The sequence below is a fragment of the Pyrus communis genome, chromosome 11, assembly GCF_963583255.1.
Source record: "Pyrus communis chromosome 11, drPyrComm1.1, whole genome shotgun sequence".
Classification (NCBI taxonomy): Eukaryota; Viridiplantae; Streptophyta; class Magnoliopsida; order Rosales; family Rosaceae; genus Pyrus; species Pyrus communis.
In genome coordinates this window covers 21,225,688-21,244,517 of record NC_084813.1, presented here as the reverse complement: position 1 = coordinate 21,244,517, position 18,830 = coordinate 21,225,688, and the positions used below count along the sequence as shown (strand labels likewise).

At 36.3% G+C, this 18,830-nt stretch overlaps 1 protein-coding gene across 1 annotated transcript; it reads right to left on the bottom strand.

The window, feature by feature from the left end:
* Positions 1-12,333: 12,333 nt before the first annotated feature.
* LOC137709331 (transcription factor MYB4-like) lies at positions 12,334-14,180 on the bottom strand. The gene is made up of 3 exons (XM_068448415.1): positions 13,976-14,180; positions 13,709-13,838; positions 12,334-13,308 (listed from the first exon to the last, which is right to left on the bottom strand). Exons 1-3 carry the CDS (start codon positions 14,106-14,108, stop codon positions 12,795-12,797), a joined length of 777 nt encoding a protein of 258 aa, XP_068304516.1. The 5' UTR covers positions 14,109-14,180; the 3' UTR covers positions 12,334-12,794.
* Between the last annotated feature and the right edge of the window lie 4,650 nt (positions 14,181-18,830).

The following is an 18,830-nucleotide window of genomic DNA, read 5'->3' as shown; positions in this document are numbered from 1 at the left end:
CGGTCGCACAACACACTTGATACATTTTTCCACTTCATTCATCCAGCTTGTATTCTATGGTTGAGGTTGTGGAAATATCTCACATCGGCCGTATCTTTGTGAAAGGAAGAGTTTAAATATTATATCCCCACTTCAACTAATATCGATGCCTTTTGTCATAAAACCCCACACCTGTTAGGACTGTGTTGGTGGTATTTAACAAGTTGGGGACAACATCAGTGTTGTTAGAAGTGGACCCTTAGCCCATTTCTCTGATAATTCTACATGGTATCAGAGCCAAGAAAAGAGAGCTCGTATTGCCACATGATGGGTGAGTCTTCTTGGCCCCGCACAAGGATGGTCAGTCTCTTGGCCTCGCGTGTTGGGTGAGTCGCATTGGCTACACGTGGTTGTCAATATGTTGATCTCCCACGTGTGACCCACAAATTTATCTTATATCAGCCGTATCTCTGTGAAAAAAAAGAGTTTAATATTATAACCCCACTCTAATTAATACCGATGTCTTTTTGTGATAAAACATCACACTTGTCAGGACTGTACAGGTGGTAATTAAGAAATTGGGGATAATATTGGTGTTGTTGGAAGTGGACCTTTAACTCGTTTCTCTGATAATTATACAGAGGTCTCTATCCAATTCTCTGTTATTTTGCAAGATAGATCCAAGATAGCAATAGCGCTCACTCTTTGTACTTTATGATCTTTAATCATCACCTCTAACTCATTTGAGCCTCCATTCCAACTGAACTTGCACTCCATATAATATATCTTTAACCTACTGAGGCGAAGATCTTTAGATTTCAACACTTCCTGCCAAAGGTTAAGCTTCACATTTACTCCCTCCTAGGTTTCATCTATCAACTTATATCGTCTACAAAATCATACACCAAGGAATATCTGTTAGACCAAATCAGTGTTTGATTCCTGTTCCCGCAACTTCAGAAGGTTGTGATCAACCCAAACTCTTATCTACGAAGAGTTAGCTTAGGTTACAACTTCTTTAAATGTTTGTTGTTTCTGTGATATGTTTCCTTTGTATATTCTATTGTAATTTTTTTAATTTTGAATAGCCTTGTAAATAAGGATTTCATTCCCTGATGTAATTTGAAGTGGAATATAAATACATGTAGCCTCTCATTGAAAAAGCATGCAGTTGAAGTGAACTCTTGTGTATTCTTAAGTCTTACATGATATATAAGCCCTAGCAATCCACCGACACAGATCCTAAATTTTTTTTTTTTCCAATGGCTGATAACTCGAACGATGCTGCAACCCCAACCAATTCCATTCCCAACCGAGCAATCCTTGCCATGAACCCTTTCTCGTCCATGACTATAGTTGTCAACACAAAACTGGATCGAACCAATTATCCTCTGTGGTTGGCTCAGACTCTACCAATCCTCAAGAGTTGTGACCTAATAGGTTATGTCGATGGGTCCATCGTATACCTTCACAAATAGCTCCCTGGTGCCGCTGTCATCAACCCCATATACACAACCTACGTGCAACATGATCAAATGATACTAAGTTGGATAAATGGCTCTCTCACATCATCTGTGTTATCTGTCGTGGCAAGCAAGAGATCCTCTCGTGATACCTAGGAGGCTCTCGAGCATATGTATGCTTCTTCATCCCAAAATCGCATTTTGTTTCTTTGAAATGAACTGATGCCAACTAAGAAAGGAGATATGTCTATTACTGATTATCTTGATCGAATGAACTCAATTTTTAACAAACTTACCCTAGTTGGCCAACCGGTGAATGATGATAAGCTTGTCTAGATCATCTTGAACAATCTAGGCCTTGCTTATGAAATGAATGTGAATGTTGCACAGACATGTGACACTCTAATCACGTACCCTACATTTGAGGCTTTATTGCTGACAACGGAGAGGAGAATGGCTGAGCAAACTGCTCCTATTGTGGAGACTGCTCTTGTGAATGCATTTATGACTGCAAGAGGTCATGGTGGACGACTTTGTGGTAATGGACGCAATGTGTCTCCATCTACACGTGGTGATGATGCTGTCAACTAGCAAGGGTTCCTTCCTTGCAACAACAATCAAAGGCCAAACTCTGCCTGTAACAGTGAGAAATTTACTTCTGCAGGAGAATGATGACTTGCCAAATATGTGGAAAACAAAGGCTTCATGCCCTAAATTGTTACCAAAGAATTAATGTAGCATATGAAGGGTGAATTCCAACAAAGTGGCTTATTGCTATGGCCACATCTTCGATCACCATCAACAACCAACATCATGGACAGTAGCTGCTGGACACGGGTGCTAATGCTCATGTGACTCCAGACATTTAGAATTTGGTCAATCCAAAAGAGTATAACGGTAATGAGAATGTTGGTGGTGTAGGTAATGATATTGGCCTTTCTATATCTCATCTTGGTTCAAATAAAATCCAAAACTCAGTCTTGCTCATTTGAATTGAAAAATATTCTAAGGTGTCCCACTGCCTCAACAAATATTATTTTTGCCCATAGGTTTATCCTAGACAACAACTGTTATTTACTTATCTTTCCTTTTTTTTTTTTTCTTGTTAAGGACCTCAAGACCTGGAAGCTATTATGTCTTGTTTTGTGGATGATTATTCTAGATATTCTTTTCCCATGAAAATTAACTCTGAAGTCTTTGAAATATTTGTCAACTAAAGTGAAAAATATGTTCAATACTTTAGTGTGATGAAGGAGGAAAGTACAAGAGTCATGTTTTTCAAAAGTTTCTTACAACACATGGAATTTCACAAAGGCTTTTGTGTCCAAAACACCCTGAGCAAAATGGTATTGTGAAAAGAAAACATTGACATATTGTCGAAACTGGTATTGTCATGCTTTCTCATTCCCACATTCCAAAAAAATACTGGTTTGATACTTGTTCAACGACAACTTATTTAATCATTAAACTGCCAACACGGGTTTTGTCACATAAGTCACCATATGAGAAATTGTTTGCGAAATCTCCAAGTTATGAGACGTTGAAGGTATTTGGTTATAAGTGTTTTCCTTGGCTAGTGCCTTATGCACAAAATAAACTCTAACCTAACTCAAAACCGTGTATGTTTTTAGGTTACTCATTGAACCATCAAGGGTACAAATGTCTGGACTTGTCCACGAGACGAATTTATTTTTCTCACCATGTCCTATTCGATGAGGACTCATTTCCATTTAAGGAACTCACATCTTCATTGGAGAACGTTGATCACATAGGTAGTGTTACAAATCATGATCTTTTGTTTACCTTTCCTATATAAATGTCCACTTTATCCACCAACTCGCTGACTCCTACTTAAATCGTAGTGTCTTAACCAAATACCACCACTCTTGATTCGAATAACCTTCCACAAAATCCCATATTATCTCATCCTACCAATTCGCCAGTCACTGTATATATACCTAACCCTGTCTCCACCAATCCCAATTTAAATGAGCGAGCAGTAGTTAATGAACCAAACATAAATCAGCCTATGCCATCTTCAGATCATGACAATACACAGTTGAGTAAGCCCTCTGTGCCACTGCGGCGAATGACAACTCGTTCGCAGTCTGGAAACACAAGCCTAATCCTAAATATGCTTTGCACGTTTCTATTAACCTTTTTTCCATTGAACCAACATGTTTTAGTCAGGTAGTTAAGCATCAAGCGTGAAGGGATGCCATGGTTCAAGAGTTTAATGCATTGCAACATTATGGTACTTGGAAACTTGTTCTTTATCATCCTCAAATGAATTTGCTACCAAACAAATGGGTGTTTAAGATCAAAAAATGGGTAGATGGCTCAGTGGAGAGGCACAAGGCTAGGTTGGTTTCCAATGGGCTTCATCAACTGCCTGGAATTGATTACACAGAGACCTTTAGTCCTGTGGTCAAGCACATGCCCATAAGACTTGTCCTCAATTTAACAATTTCAAAAAAATGGAACGTAAGGCAACTGGATGTACAAAACGCTTTCGTGCATAGATTTCTAAAGGAGCACGTATATATGCGACAACATGTCGGATTTATTGATAAGCAGCATCCCAATCATGTGTGCAAATTGCAACAAAGCGTATATGGCTTGAAACAAGCCCCAAGAGCGTGGTTCCAACATTTTTGAGAGTTTTTGCGTCAATTGGGGTTTCAAGCTTCCTCTTGTGATTACAATTTATTTGTTTTCAATCATATGTTCTCAAGATCAGGTTGCTGATCTGTTCACAAAAAGTTTGTCATCGGTGCGATTCAAGCTTCTTGTTTTCAAGCTTCCAGTTATTCCTTCGCATGTCAGCTTGCTAGGGGATGTTAGACCAAGTCAGTGTTTGATTCCTGTTCTCGTGACTTCAATAGGTTTTGATCAACCTAAACTCTTATCTCCGAAGAGTTAGCTTAGGTTACAACTCCCTTAAATGTTTGTTGTTTCTGTGATATGTTTCCTTTGTATATTCTGTTGTAATTTTTGAATTTTGAATAGCCTTGTAAATAGGGATTTCATTCCCTAATGTAATCTGATGTGGAATATAAATACATGCAGCCTCTCATTGAAAAGGCAAGCAATTGAAGTGAACTCTTGTGTATTCTTAAGTCTTACAATATCATCCCGTTAACTCATCCATTATCAATGATCATCCCTTATTAATGCATAAAGGTAAGGACTTAAAGATGAGCTTTGATGTAATCTTACAGTTATGGGAAAAATTAGGTGAGGATTCTCCTCTCTCTTAAATTATTGTAATATTTTCGAACTCTATCCCCCTTAGACCATCTCCAATGGTGGCTTATAACCTAAATTTTCCCTTCCCCACACCACCCCCCCCCCAAAAAAAAAATTCACTCCAACCCAAAACCTAAACCAAACCTAAAACCTAAAACTTAAAATGAACCCAAATACCAGTCGCAAATTTAGCCCACAAATTGAAGTGGGACCCACAACCCAAAACCCAATCTGCCACACACAGATGAACAGTGCAGCTGAAGCCCACCCAATGTCCCATCTGCTGTCAGTTTCACTGTAGCCCAACGGCTACTTTTCTTCATCCAACGGCTGCATTTAAATGGGCCGTTGGTTAATCCAACGGTCTAGGTTCAAATTATTTTTTTTAAGTTTTATATTTATATATTTATTGAATCAAACGGCTTAGATCGAATATAATCAAATCTAACGGTAAAAAAAAAAAGATCTAACGGTCCAAATTTAAATCCAACGGCTAAAATAATTAAAAAAATTTATTTAACTTAAAATTCAACCAAAAAAATCTATAAATACCTATGTATTTGTTCAAACATCCACACAAAACTCACTTTTCTCCTACAATTCTTCCAATTTTTCTTTCTACCATTTCTTCTCATTTCCAAAATTTTTGAGATGGCAAAAGAGTTTTCGATTGTATTAAGTTTATGTGGTTTATTAATTGTCTTTTTTTTTGTTTTTTTTTTCAAGTTTATGTGGTTTATCATGATTTTCATGTATTGATTTAGTGATTTTTCAAAATTTATCGGAATTTAAATATTTTTAGGTTAAAATGTTCATAAAATTAATTTAAGATAGTCTACATAATTTTTTTTTTTTAAAAAAAAAGTTAATTTAAAAAAAAAATAGCCTTAATTCATTTTTTGATAATCTGGGGCTAAAATTTTAGGCCAGAATGGTTGGAGTAGAAAAACTGTTTCTGGGCTACAACCTAAATTTTCTGGGCTAAATATTTTTAGGTTTTAGATCACCATTGTAGATGGTCTTAATAATAGTAAATTTAAAAAAAAAAAAATTAGGTAACCAAACTTTTTACTTTTGGATGCGTAACAGTTATATTTTATGTTTTTGCGTATATTTAAAGAAGGTCATGGCATTGGCAGATGACCATTTATGGTAATTTGGCAAGGTGACATCATGTAACTAATGACATCGTACCCTCAACAAAGAAACAGTCAAGTAGAGGAGATCACGCATGTAGAATAGACTTAGACCAATAAAACAAACTTAGATAACCGCATCTTGATCCAACGGTTGACGCGCTTAATGTCACATGCAAATGTTTGGATAGGATCCACACTTAAAGAATCGACTATCAATACCCTAATCAATTATTAAGTTGATGACATCACAGCAAATGACGTAGAAGTTGCGATGTCATCAATGGTTGACTAAGAAGAAGCAAATTAAGAGAAAAAAGGAACACTGTTTCGGTTGATGATACAGACATATTTTTCCCCGGAAAGTAAAGCTTTGAATAAAACAATAGTTTAGTAGACGCTTTCACACGATGAAAAATTCGGTTTCACACTCTATTAATCTTGTACAGATGTCTACATTTGTCTTGTTACCAGTGGACAAAAGCCACCCCTAATTAGGAAGAGGCTGCTTTCTGAATTTACTTTGGGAATATCCTAGAGATCATACGTTCTAATCGATTATCATATATCGTGCGATTTGTTTTCGTCAGATACTATATATATTTAATTTTAAATAAAAAAATCAAATAGTTTTTTATCACACGATATATGATAAATGGTTAAATCAAATTCCCCCTAATTAAAGAAAACACCAATACAATCCACAAACCAAAACACACAAAAAGAACACATGATTTATAATACTACTTAGGTTTTCTTTTTTTTTTTTTGATAAAAAGAATAATTTATTAAACACAAACTTACAAGCAAACCAAATGCCTAACTTACACCTATAAACAAACAAAAAAGGGCCTAAGACAAAAGAAAATACACAAAGAGAGCCCAAAAATAGTAAGGCCCAAAAAAACACAGTAGCCGACCAAAAGCTTCCACTGCATTCTCCACCGACAGATTACCAGTCAATCCATATGATTCCCAGTCCACCACCAAGTATCGCCTCATCAGACGCCACCTTCAACCTCGCAATTTGCTACCTGAGCACATCCATAAATAAGGGATAGTTGGCAACTAAGAGCGAGAAGCCAACTACCAGTATGAAGCTCGTGGAAACCCACAAGCGACACTGTCAGAACCGGGAGACAACAAGAAGAAAGTGGTGGTGTTGGAAACACATGAGCCGGTGTAAACACCAGAACTCTACACGTAATCTCAACATGATACATGGTTGAAGATCGAACCAAGGAAGAGCTAGGAAGAGGTATATTCTCGGGGATTGAGGAATTAGATAGATCGAAGTTAAAATTTGGGAGAAAAAAAAGAGAGGCAAAGAAAACATAAGGAAAAGAAAGACAAGAGGACACTGCCCTGGAAAATCTTAAGTTTGAAAGCCTCACACAAACAGTGAGAAAAACTCTCAGCTTGGAGAGAAAAGCTCTCAACTTGGGAAAAACTGAAAAGCAATTGTTTTGTTTTTATGTACTTAGGTCTATTTTGGTGATCGAGTTTTCGAGTACATGAAAAATCTTCTTTTTTCAAACACTAGCTTAATCTCTCACACACTTGCTCGCAAGACTCAAAATGTTTCCCTTGTAATTAATTATGCTCAAGTAAATAATCCATAAGGTCTTATTTATATGTTATAGGCTTTATATTGCAATAGGGATCCCGAAAACATCAGGAACTTAAGAAATCCTAAATTCTCAAAAATGATGGCGCACTGCGTGGAAGTAAAATATTGTGTGGATGCAAGATCCTCATTGTGCATTTTGATCAAAATTTTGATACATGAAATGACGTTACATGACAATTCTCTATACTCTCCTTTTATAAATAGAAAACTTGAAGTAGAAAACGATGGAACCAAACACAAACTTGAGCATTGAGGTAACCTAATCCTTAAACTTTAAAATTAGGGTAAATTACACAAAACTACATTAACTATTTGTCGAGCCATAATCTCATACCTCATGTTTTAAACGTTGTAATGTCATACCTCAACTTATGAATTCGTTGCAATGTCAGACCTCCGTTAATTTTTTGTCAATTTGGTTGTTAAATGATGACGTGACAGAAGCAGGGCCCACTCATTCCCCCACTAAAATAAAAAAATTAATTAGTTATTATACATTATAATTTTTTTATTTAACAATTAAAATCAATTAAGAAAAACTCTCTCCCTCATCCACTCACTCACTTTCTCCTCTCACTTGTCTCCCTCACTCACTTTCTCAGCTTTCACATGCAGAGAAACAATGGCAGCCATGCTCGCCGTGGCCACTATTCTTCTAATAAGATTCTTCTTTGCTGTTCTCTGTGTCTCTTCAAATTCGAATACCGAACCTTTCCTATCATTCAAATTCACGTCTGATGCATCTAACAAGATCACCACTTCGAACTCCACCTCTGTTGACCTATGCATCTGGATGTTAGGAGTATTAAGTGAATGGCTAAGGTGTTGCCAAATGTCAACAGATTAGAGCTGCAGTTATAAGGTTGTTAGAAGAAAGCTTAGTAAGAAAGCTACATTAGATAGTATAAATATCTAGTAATAAAAGTAGCTGTGTTGTAAGAAACAAACATACAATTGAAATATAACTTTCCCTCTGATTCATCTATTTCTTTCTATCTCTCTCTCTCTTTCTTAAGTCTTCTTCTTCTCTGATATATGTGAAGTATGGATTATATGGCTTACATGGTATCTTCGCCAGAAAAAGCATAAAGTTTTTTTTTGATTCATCGATCTGGGTATTCTGTATTTGCTTCCGCTTCTGCTCAAATTTGGGTATTCTGTATTCTTTGTTTCTTGATTTTTGGTTTGGGGCTTTTTCTGCTAAAATTAGGGTTCTTCATTTGTGGTTGTCTTTTTGCACACCAAGTGTTCGACGTTTGTTCTCTGTCAACTTTTCAACAATGGTGACCATCTCTCAGTTGCAAATCTTGCAATCGCCCATTACCTCTCTCATCTCTTCTGTCTCTGCGTCTGTAACGATGAAGTTGGATGATACTAATTACTTGACCTGGCATTTTCAGATGCAACTTTTGTTGGAAGGTTATGGAATTATGGGGTTTGTCGATGGGTCTCATCCTTGTCCTTCTCGGTTTTCTGATGTGTTATCTGGGGATTCTGAAGTGGTTTCTGATTCTACTGCTATTCGAGTTGAGACTGATGCCTATAAGATTTGGAAAATGCATGACAAAGCGTTGATGCAACTCATCTCTGCAACTCTTTCACCTCCTGCAATTTCTTGTGCGATTGGAAGTACCAGTTCTTTGGAATTATGGGTTAGATTGAAGGAACAATTCTCCACGGTTACTCGGACTAGTATTTTCCAAATGAAGTCTGAGCTTCAAACTATCAAGAAAGGTAATGATTCTGTTACTTTGTATCTTCAACGAATTAAGGAAGCTCGGGATTATTTGTCCGCTGCTGGGGTATACTTTGATGATGATGATATTGTCATTCTCACTTTAAATGGCCTTTCTTCTGAGTTCAATACCATTCGATCGGTCATTCGGGGTCGTGATACTGTTATTTCTTTAAAAGATCTCCGTTCTCAATTACTTGCTGAAGAAGTAATGATTGAAAGTATGCATTCTGCCCCTATACTTACTGCTTTGACTGCTCAACAATCTTCAAAGACCTCTGATGGTTTTTCATCTCAGCCTACTCATTCTAATTTTCAGTCTAATGGTTCTCGAGGTTTTGGTAACAAGAATAAAGGCCGGGAAAGGTTTAATTCTACCAACAGATTTGGTCATAACAAGCCATTCTTTTCCAATTCTGGATCTGGACTCTTGGGAAACTCTCCATACCAGTCTGGTTCGCCACAACAGTTTGGGTCTCCTTTGTTGGTGCCTTGTCAAATATGTGGCAAACATAATCATCTTGCAGATACTTGTCGATTTCGAAATGCTCCTGTTTCTCAAGGATGTCAATTGTGTGGGAAACATAATCATCTTGCTGATACTTGTCGATTGGTACCTTATACATAAGCAACCGAGTCTTCCAACTCATTATTGAGAACCTCAACCTCCGTAACTTGTTCAAGCCACTTACCGCGCTAACTTAACTGTGAATCCAACCAAAGCTTATGTGGATCATACACAACGACACCGATGCCACTAACTCCTTCAGCGACGACAACGAGGACAACGTCATGCTAACAGCAAAGCGGTGTAGCAGAGAGATCAACCTTGAGGTCGTTTTGCCTTCCTCTGCTTCGTCTTTTCCGCCTTGCTCTAGTCATCCTAAGTTGTGCTGAATCTACAACACCAACTAGAGTTTGCTAATCTAAGGCCTGGTTTGGTACTGAGGTGATTCTAAAAGAAGCTGGGAGCTGTTTTTGTGTTTGGTAAACATTCATCTTCAGTTTTTTTTCACAGATTTGGGTGAAAAAAAGCCAAAAACAAGAAGCTGCAAGACCCAGCTTTGAAAAACCGGCTTTTTTTTTCACATCTGTTTTACATAAAAGTTTACCAAACACTATAATACTGCTTTTTTTATTTTCATAAGCACTTTTACAAAAAAATTTACCAAACACTCTGTTGCTTTATTTCACAGCTACTTATTCTCACAGCACAGCAAAAGCAGTTTTTTTTTCAAAGCACATAATACCAAACCAACCCTAAGCCTCCAGAAGGTACATCAAATAAACCTAACCCGGCCCGAATTTGAGGCATTTCCCGTAACACTAACTGGAGTTTGCTGAGGTTCCCTCTTCACTATCAACAATGGTTTATCAGCTGGTGTGGAGGAACTCGAAGAGGCGGCCGAAGTGGGAGGCCTAGTGATTGAAGGAGCGAGCGTTGAGGTCGAGGGAGATGTCATTGGGGATTTGCGTAGGAATTTTGGTGTGTCTAAGGCGGACGAGGAAGAAGGGGGATAAAGGAGGGTGTGAGGGGAGGAAGAAGAGGGGCGAAGGGGGGAGTGAGTGGAGGAAGAAGGTGGACGGAGGTGGGGGTGAGAGAGAAAGAATGAGTGAGGGAGACAAGTGAGAGGCAAAAGAGTAAGTGGGTGTTGAAGAGAGTTTTTTTTTTTTGTTTTTTAATTAACTTTAATTGTTAAACAAAAAATTAATAATTAATAATTTTTTTTATTTTAGTTGGGGAAGGAGTGGGCCCTGTTCTTGCTACGCCATCATTTAATAGCCAAATTAATAGAAAATTTGACGGATGTCTGATATTACAACGAATTCGTAAAGTTGAGGTATGACATTATTATGTTTAAAACATGAGGTATGAAATTGTGGTTTGATCTATAGTTGAGGAAATTTTGTATAACTTACCCTTTGGCCAGTTGAGATCAAAGCAGCACATATGAATATATATACTCTTATTAATGAGTGATGAGAGTTTCATGATTTAGAGGTCAAAATATTAACTAATTATGTGATGCTGTTTTTTTTTTTTTTTAATACATCAATATTTTTATATTAAGAATTTTAATGACTAAATACTGACACAAAAATATATATTAATCCTAGCAAACCAGTTTTAGGAAATTATGAAGTCCAAAATAAGAACAATTTGGCATATCCATGGTATATAACACGTTTTCACTAGAATTTCCAAGAAACCATGGGATTAATTTTGAAGCTTCTAGTTACATTTTTTCTAATGAATAAGGTTAACCACGAATTATGATTGTGTGATTCACATGCATGTACATAATAGATACAAATTGTGTAATTAATCACGTTGATAATCAATTATGGTGGCGCCACATAAGTTAAAGTACTATTCAAATTAATAGTTTCTAAGATAATGACGTACGATTCCGATGGATGGTACTGGTGGTACTTGTTACAAATCACATTTGATAGAGTAAATCTTATATACGACAATTGGTACGTGTCCATGTTGAATAACCTGCAAGATAATGGGCCTGGGCGATCCTATTAGCCTTAATCATTATCATATCATGGAGGTTAATTAGTCGCTTGCTCTGTGGCTGGTGATGGCTTAAGTTATTATGACAACTTTTTTGACTTTTTGTTACTTTGTTTTCTTGTAACCTTTTTTAGCAATAGCTTTGCCATCAGCAGCAACGCTTGCTCTATGGCTGTCGCTCTATTTTCTTGTGGTGGTGAGCGGTTTAGGATGATGAAGGCTGAGATTTTAAGAATTCAAGCAACCTAGTACCAGCAAGGTGAGAAACAACTATTGGGTCTCATCACGTACTTTCCCAAAGTAACGTGTTACGAGCATACCGGATTGAGTGCAACACCATCAGCCGATAAACTATCAAAGCGACCTTGTGACCAGTTAAGAGGCAATATAACACAACCAGTTTGTAATAGAACAAGCAATGAAGTCATAGGATCGAATCTGAAGTGAAGATGAGAATAAGACAACCCTGGCAAATAAGCACTCCTTTAACACATGCAGTGCCGACTTCAGAGGGGAACTGCAAGATAAACAGTTAATGACCATCACCGTACTTTTTGAGACAAAAATTAAACGAGTAGGAAGGATATCTTTGCATAAATTTCATAAGTACAAGATAAAGCTTTCTAAAGGGTACACGACACCCCCGATGAAGTAAAGGACGCCCATCATAACTTAAAGCAACCGCCACTTGATCCAATGCAAGTTCATTTGTACATCGTGTTAAGCTGGGCGCAATACACAATTGTTTTCTATACTTGTGTCGCCTAATTTTATCGTGGATTTATAGTCTATATACAGAAATATACGAAGTACAAATACGTTTACATATGTCCATGTTAATTTAATTTAATTTTGATAACCAAGCTTAGCTACAAATCAGTTATTGTTCCATTCTTCCAGTGAAGAAGTAGCTAGCATGTTTAGTACTAATTCGATAAATAAGATAAAGAATTGTAATTTCATCATGCTGTAATTTTTTATAGGAAAGTTCTTGTTCATCACAAAAACACAAAATGCTGGCATTACATTGTATCTCCAAGCATAAAATGATATTTTGATTAGATAAGACGACCTCACTTTACAAGAAATCTCCACCAAATAGTGGATACACAAACTCGGAATCCATCAAGGGCGTGTAAAACCCACTTGGAATGTAGGAATTATCAGCCAAAAAAGGCTCGGTCCAGAAATCATCGATGAACTGACTATCTGCAAATGCTTCCATGGAAGTAGCATTGATGTCTTCCACATAATTAACCCAATTATTATCTGCACTCATGGATGAGACTTCACTCGATGACGGTTGTGGAGACGGCGAAAGTTGGGAGCTATTATCAACACGATCATCAGTTTTTTGGGTTACTTGAGAGGTAACGGTACTTTCTGTATTTGGAAAAATAGCTTTCCTAATTGGTTGATCCACTGCTGCTTCAAGGCTTGAGTAACTGGGAGTTTCTTCAGTATTTGTGGCTGATGATGAAAATGATGAGTTGCACTGTTTATTATTCGTGCGCTTCTTGAGGTTTGTATGCCAGTGATTTTTGATCTCATTGTCCGTTCTTCCTGGTAGCTGAGCTGCTATAGCAGACCATCTGCAAATAAAGGAAAACAAGATTAATATATGTCATGAGATATATTTACACTTAACTAATTACTGAATTCTAGATTTTGTTTATTACAAAGCAATGTTCTAAGCTAAATTAAGAGGAGGGGGATTTGAATACTGGACACAAATTGAGGAGGAAATTTTCAATCTACTAGAGCAATCCGGCAATTACTGAATTCTGGATTACAAAAGGCTTTTTTTTTTTTTTTTTTTTTTTTTGTTACATTGGAGGGTTTCAGACGATGAACATAGCATACTCCTCTTCTCACTCTACGGCCATCCTCACTATTGGGCTAACCCTAGTGGCTTAAAACATACGATTTTACGTGATCCAAGTTATCAAACAATTAGGGCCTTTGTTGCATAAATTAAGAGGGGTGTTATACCTATTCCCCAATTTTTCGTGTAATTTGACAATAGTTTCCTCTTCTTCTTTGCTGTAGTTTCCTCTCTTGATGTTTGGCCTCAAATAATTCATCCACCGCAGTCTACAACTCTTCCCACACCTCGACAAACCTAATCAAGTAAAACCAAATTAATTAGCACTAAGACGTGATTAACTCTTCAGCTAAATACTTTAACAACTAAAACCCAATTCAATTATCATCTCTAATTACAAGTTCATCAACTTAATCAATCACTTAGTGTCTCACCTGCAAATTTGGGAAGTTGGCGCCAATTCCAGTAGCCATACCTGGTGACATAAGCAATTAGCTTCCTGTCTTCATCAGGTGTCCACGTACCTTTCTTCATTCCATTTTCATCGCGGCAAGGAGTTCTAACCATTTTTCCTAATCAAGTTCTCTCTACTCTTTCTCTCTGGTTTATCACTTGCTTTCTCTGAAGTTTGAGTGAGATCTCCACTGCTTGTTTTTCAGGCTTTTCCGGAAGTTGAAACTCTTATTTATAGCAGTCCCAAAAACGTGTGCCACACAATATAGTATTGACATGACGTTGCCCTGAATGTATTTTTCTTGTTTTCGGTCCCACACCCTAAATAATAAAAAAGGAGCTTTTGGCAACTTCCCTACAAGTGGGCCTCAAGAAGAAGATTCAGCGGAGCTACATGCTCGTTTTTTATGTATATAGAGTGACTTTGACTGTATGTTATCAGGTGGAATTATATCAAGTAACCTATTGAACACGAGTGCAAAATAGCCAGCTTCAAGGAAACAGGCCACCTTGATCCATGATGGTTCCTACTTTCATCACACCATGTGTTGCACCGCAGACGCCTCCTTTTGCATGGGTTCATTTGCATAATCTGCCCGGTGTATATCCAGTCAACCCCTGGTACTTGCTGCCTGATATAAAATTGTGTGGCCACGGATGGCGCCGGTAAAGGAATACCCACATAAAATAATTGCAAGTGTGGACAAAGGAAAATTTTGATATTTAGAGACAAACTATGACAACAACGTCATGGGGCGAAGCAGTTTGTCTGGCTACGGATCATCATCGTATATTATATGAGAATCCGTTGTTTCGAGTATATAATGTTAGGAAGGTAGATTGTGCGCTCTTTTGTTTGGATGTCTTTTATATCCTCTTCTATTTATGCAGTCATGGTTAAATCACTTCAACATTTTATATTGATTTTTTTATAGAGACAATAAGACAAAAAGCAATAGAAATATAAAATGTTGACGTGACTTAACCGTGACCGCACAAATAGAAGGGGATGGTAAAGGCACCCAAACAAAAGGGCAGACAATCTGCCTCCTAATGTTAGAGATATCATTGATCATATTTTTGTAAGGCTTTTTATATTAGCACTCCACAAAATGTTGAATGCACTCTACATAAAATTTTAATACTAAATGATTTATGTATTCTATGTAATGACAATTTTGACCTTATTAAGTTTTAAAAAAAATAAAAAATTTCTAAATACACCACAAATCATTTTTATTATTTATCTTCTTCAACTATCAAAATTCCTCCCACCCTCCATTTTTTATGGTTATTTTCAACTAGGTATCTTACAAAATAGAAAGTACAGAGCATTTAGGAAGTATGAATACTACAAATTGGATGAACATAGATATCCGATAGCTATAAAATTTGTTAGCAAACCATAGTTTTCATATGAAAAATGCCTACTGCTTTGTAAGATATTACATCAAAGCTTAACTTAAAAGTTCACATGTATCAAAATCACCATAAAAAAATTAATAGGCTACACAGGTTAAACATGGCCTGAAGAACAGAGTATAACGAAAAAGAAAATCATAAGACGTTTAATTTCTAAGATGTTAGAGCGTGATTCGGATGGTGAAGCAGTAAACTTAAGTCACAGTTCAATGAGCCAACTAAGCCGTTTAAAATGAACGAAAAACAACAGAGTTGAACGAAAAACAAAATCCTAAGACGTTTAAAATTGAGCGTTATAAGATTTGAAAAATATGGGGTATATAGAAAATGTGGGGTGTATGGAGAAAATGTGAGGTGTATGTTGAGAATGTGGGGTGTGAGGGAATTATGGGGAAGTATGTGTGGTGTATTAAGTATGTGGGTTTATTCAATAATAAGTGAGGTGTTAATATAATAAACCTTTTTGTAATAGTAAAAACTCTTTGTAATAAATGTATATGGCTATATGCCATAATAAGATCAGTTAATATTTTGTTGAAGCATAAGAAAAGAGAAATTTTGTTTGAACCTATATAACTTATTTCTACACATAATTTACTTTCTACATCTATATTATTTTTAATTAAAGAATAAATATCTCTTTGAGCCCTTATTTACTACCTAAATACCCTCACAAACCCAATTCAAAATGTCAATTTATCTTTACACCTATTTAGAAAATAAAATCCTTGAAGTTTCTACTTTTTTATGGGAATGAAAGCTTTCTGAAGTTTGACTTCTGTTGACAAGTTGAATAATTTGGTGAAGTTTCTACTTATTTATGAATCTTCCGTATACTAATAATAATTTTTCTTTTTAGATTTCCCTTCAAATTGTATGGCTTGAACTTGACAAACTGTTGTGTTTGTTGAGAAGACTAAGGGCGCGTTTACTAATCTGTAATCAAATTGAGAGGAATTGAATTGAGGAGGAATAGAAATGAGGTGGAGTCAGAATCAGATTCATTTTGAAGTTGTTTACTAAAACTGTCTGCAATCGAAGTAGGAATGACATTGATTTATATAATTGTTTACTAATTCACATGAATCGGAATGAAAACTATTGTGATTACTAAAATACCTCTAGTTTAATTAATCTATTTTATATGCTAATTATTTTTAGTAAATATTTTATTCTTTTTTGTTTTTTTTTAGAAAAGAGAACCATTATTACTTTTTATTTTTAAGTAAAACTTTTATTATTTTATTTTTGGATTTTTAGTGAAATTATCTAGAACCCACAGCTTATAGCCTCATCCCAACGGAGAGATCACCGTTCCTACTGCTTCTTCTTCAGCGACTTGCAGGCGTCGGAGCCTGTGCCTCAGTGTGGGATTCTGCATCCCCGAGCTCCAATTTGGGTCTTTCTCGGGTCTCTCTCACCTGAACCCGCTCCTCTCCCTCGGCCTCTCTGGTACCACTCTCTTCTCCATCACTTCTGTTTCCTTGTGTTGCTGAATTTTCTATTATTATCAATGGTGGTAACTGGGTTCAGATTTTCTGAAGATTTGATTTTTGCTTTGGGTATGCTTGCCATTTTTGGGTTGATTTTGCCGAATCCTATGAAGGTGGACGTGGAGGATTTTGAGGTGGTGGAGCGAGAGGAGGCCGCAGAGGAGTAAATAGCTGTTGGAGAAGATAACAGAGGACAACGAGAAGATGGAAAGGAGTATTGAAGGTGCAATGCATTTTGGGAAGGAAAATTTGATTCCGGATGGAGCCTTCTCCCCAGAATCCAAATACTACCTTCTTCTAGGTAATCCAATTCCGACAATATCAGGAGATGAATTCCTGATTTTACGGGGGGCCCGCAGAATTGTTCATTCTGCTTAAGTTGGTAAACGGAGGAATAATCAGGAATGGGGAATGATTCCCATTCCACCATCCTTTCCCCATATGTAAACATGCCATAAATGTGTGGCAATGGCAAAGTATTATGGAACTGAGTATGTTAGGAATTTGCATATCTGCTAAGTTATTTTTCTAAGTTAATCTTTAATTTAAAGGAGACAAGATCTATGTTTTTTGGTCCTTGTGAATTTAGATTTGCTTGTTCAATTAGAATTGATATATTTTTGGTAACGTTACTTTTGTTACATTTTGTTATATGTATTTGTATCACATATCTAATAGAAATAGGACCCACATATGTTGGTGGACCCTACCTCTATTAGAGAGATGGTACAAATGTGAGATGAAAAATGTGGTAAGTACATCATTATTCTATATTTTTTTTAATTAGTCTTGTATCTTGTTTTATTGGCTCGTCTGGGAAGTGCTTTTAAATGTTTAAAAATGTTTTTAAAGAAAATATTTTTGAAACTAATCATTAATAATAATGCAAGTTAATCCTGAAATGGCACTTAAAGTGCTTCCTACAAGAAGCACATCATTGGTGCTTCTTGCTAGAAGCAATTCAAGTGTTTTTGAAACCCAATAATATTTTCTTTAAAAACGTTTTTAGTCATTAAAACACTTCCCAAATGAGTAGTCTGTAATTCGTTTTGAAATTATGAAATGTTAAAATTTACCCTAAAACTTTTGCTAGCATGTTTGCCAACGAAATGAAAATGTTTAATTTGTCTACAAACATTAAACAGTGATTAATTTTTTGTATTACCTCAAAGAAATTATAAGAAGTTTGGTTTGTGTCAATGATTAATTTATGCTTTAGCATAGGTTGATGGTAAGGTTATAGTACCACCTGCTAAAAATTCTCTTCAGTGATCTCTTCTTATAAGCATTAAAAACTATTTAGTGATCTAAATAAATTGCCCAAATTAAATTAATAACTTTTTTTTTATCAAATTTACCTTAATTATATATTTTTCTGAACAAACGATATTATCTACACTAAGGGGAGGGGGTACGCTTAGCCTCATAATGGACTAGCAATAATGTGGTTCAAATTGGAAAATCGAATCTAAGGCCTCTCACTTACAAGATTGATAGTCTAGCTTTGATAATATCTATGTGTAAGAACTCGGATATTGAGGTCAAGAACTCATAGGCAAGCTGGTAGATCACTATTAATCATACTGATGTACATGTTGTCCCAATTTAACCACCTACACAGTTTGATATAAGTTGTAATTTGTTATGTCTTGCTTTCTATATGGGATTGCATCACGTATGACCATGTCAAGGCTCTGATACTATGTTAAGATCTAAAAGTCAAGTCAGTGACACACTAATAATCACACAAAACTATCCCAACTTAACCATGCATCTACACTATCCAACATATGTTGGGTTTTATCACAATTACTGACACATCCCGACCCGAAAAGTCCACTAGGATTCCAAATCGAGCTGTGCTGGCCGACACCTGGAAGGTGACGAAGCCATAAAAGGTAATAATGTGTAAAATGTGAAT

What these genes read in the sequence shown, in the direction of transcription:
- LOC137709331 (XM_068448415.1), bottom strand. Translation starts at nt 14,108, where the DNA reads ATGGTTAGAACTCCTTGCCGCGATGAAAATGGAATGAAGAAAGGTACG. An exon ending in CCAACTTCCCAAATTTGCAG is followed by an intron (nt 13,839 to 13,975) that starts GTGAGACACTAA and finishes TTACTTGATTAG; the next exon opens with GTTTGTCGAGGTGTGGGAAG. An exon ending in CACGAAAAATTGGGGAATAG is followed by an intron (nt 13,309 to 13,708) that starts GTATAACACCCC and finishes CTTTATTTGCAG; the next exon opens with ATGGTCTGCTATAGCAGCTC.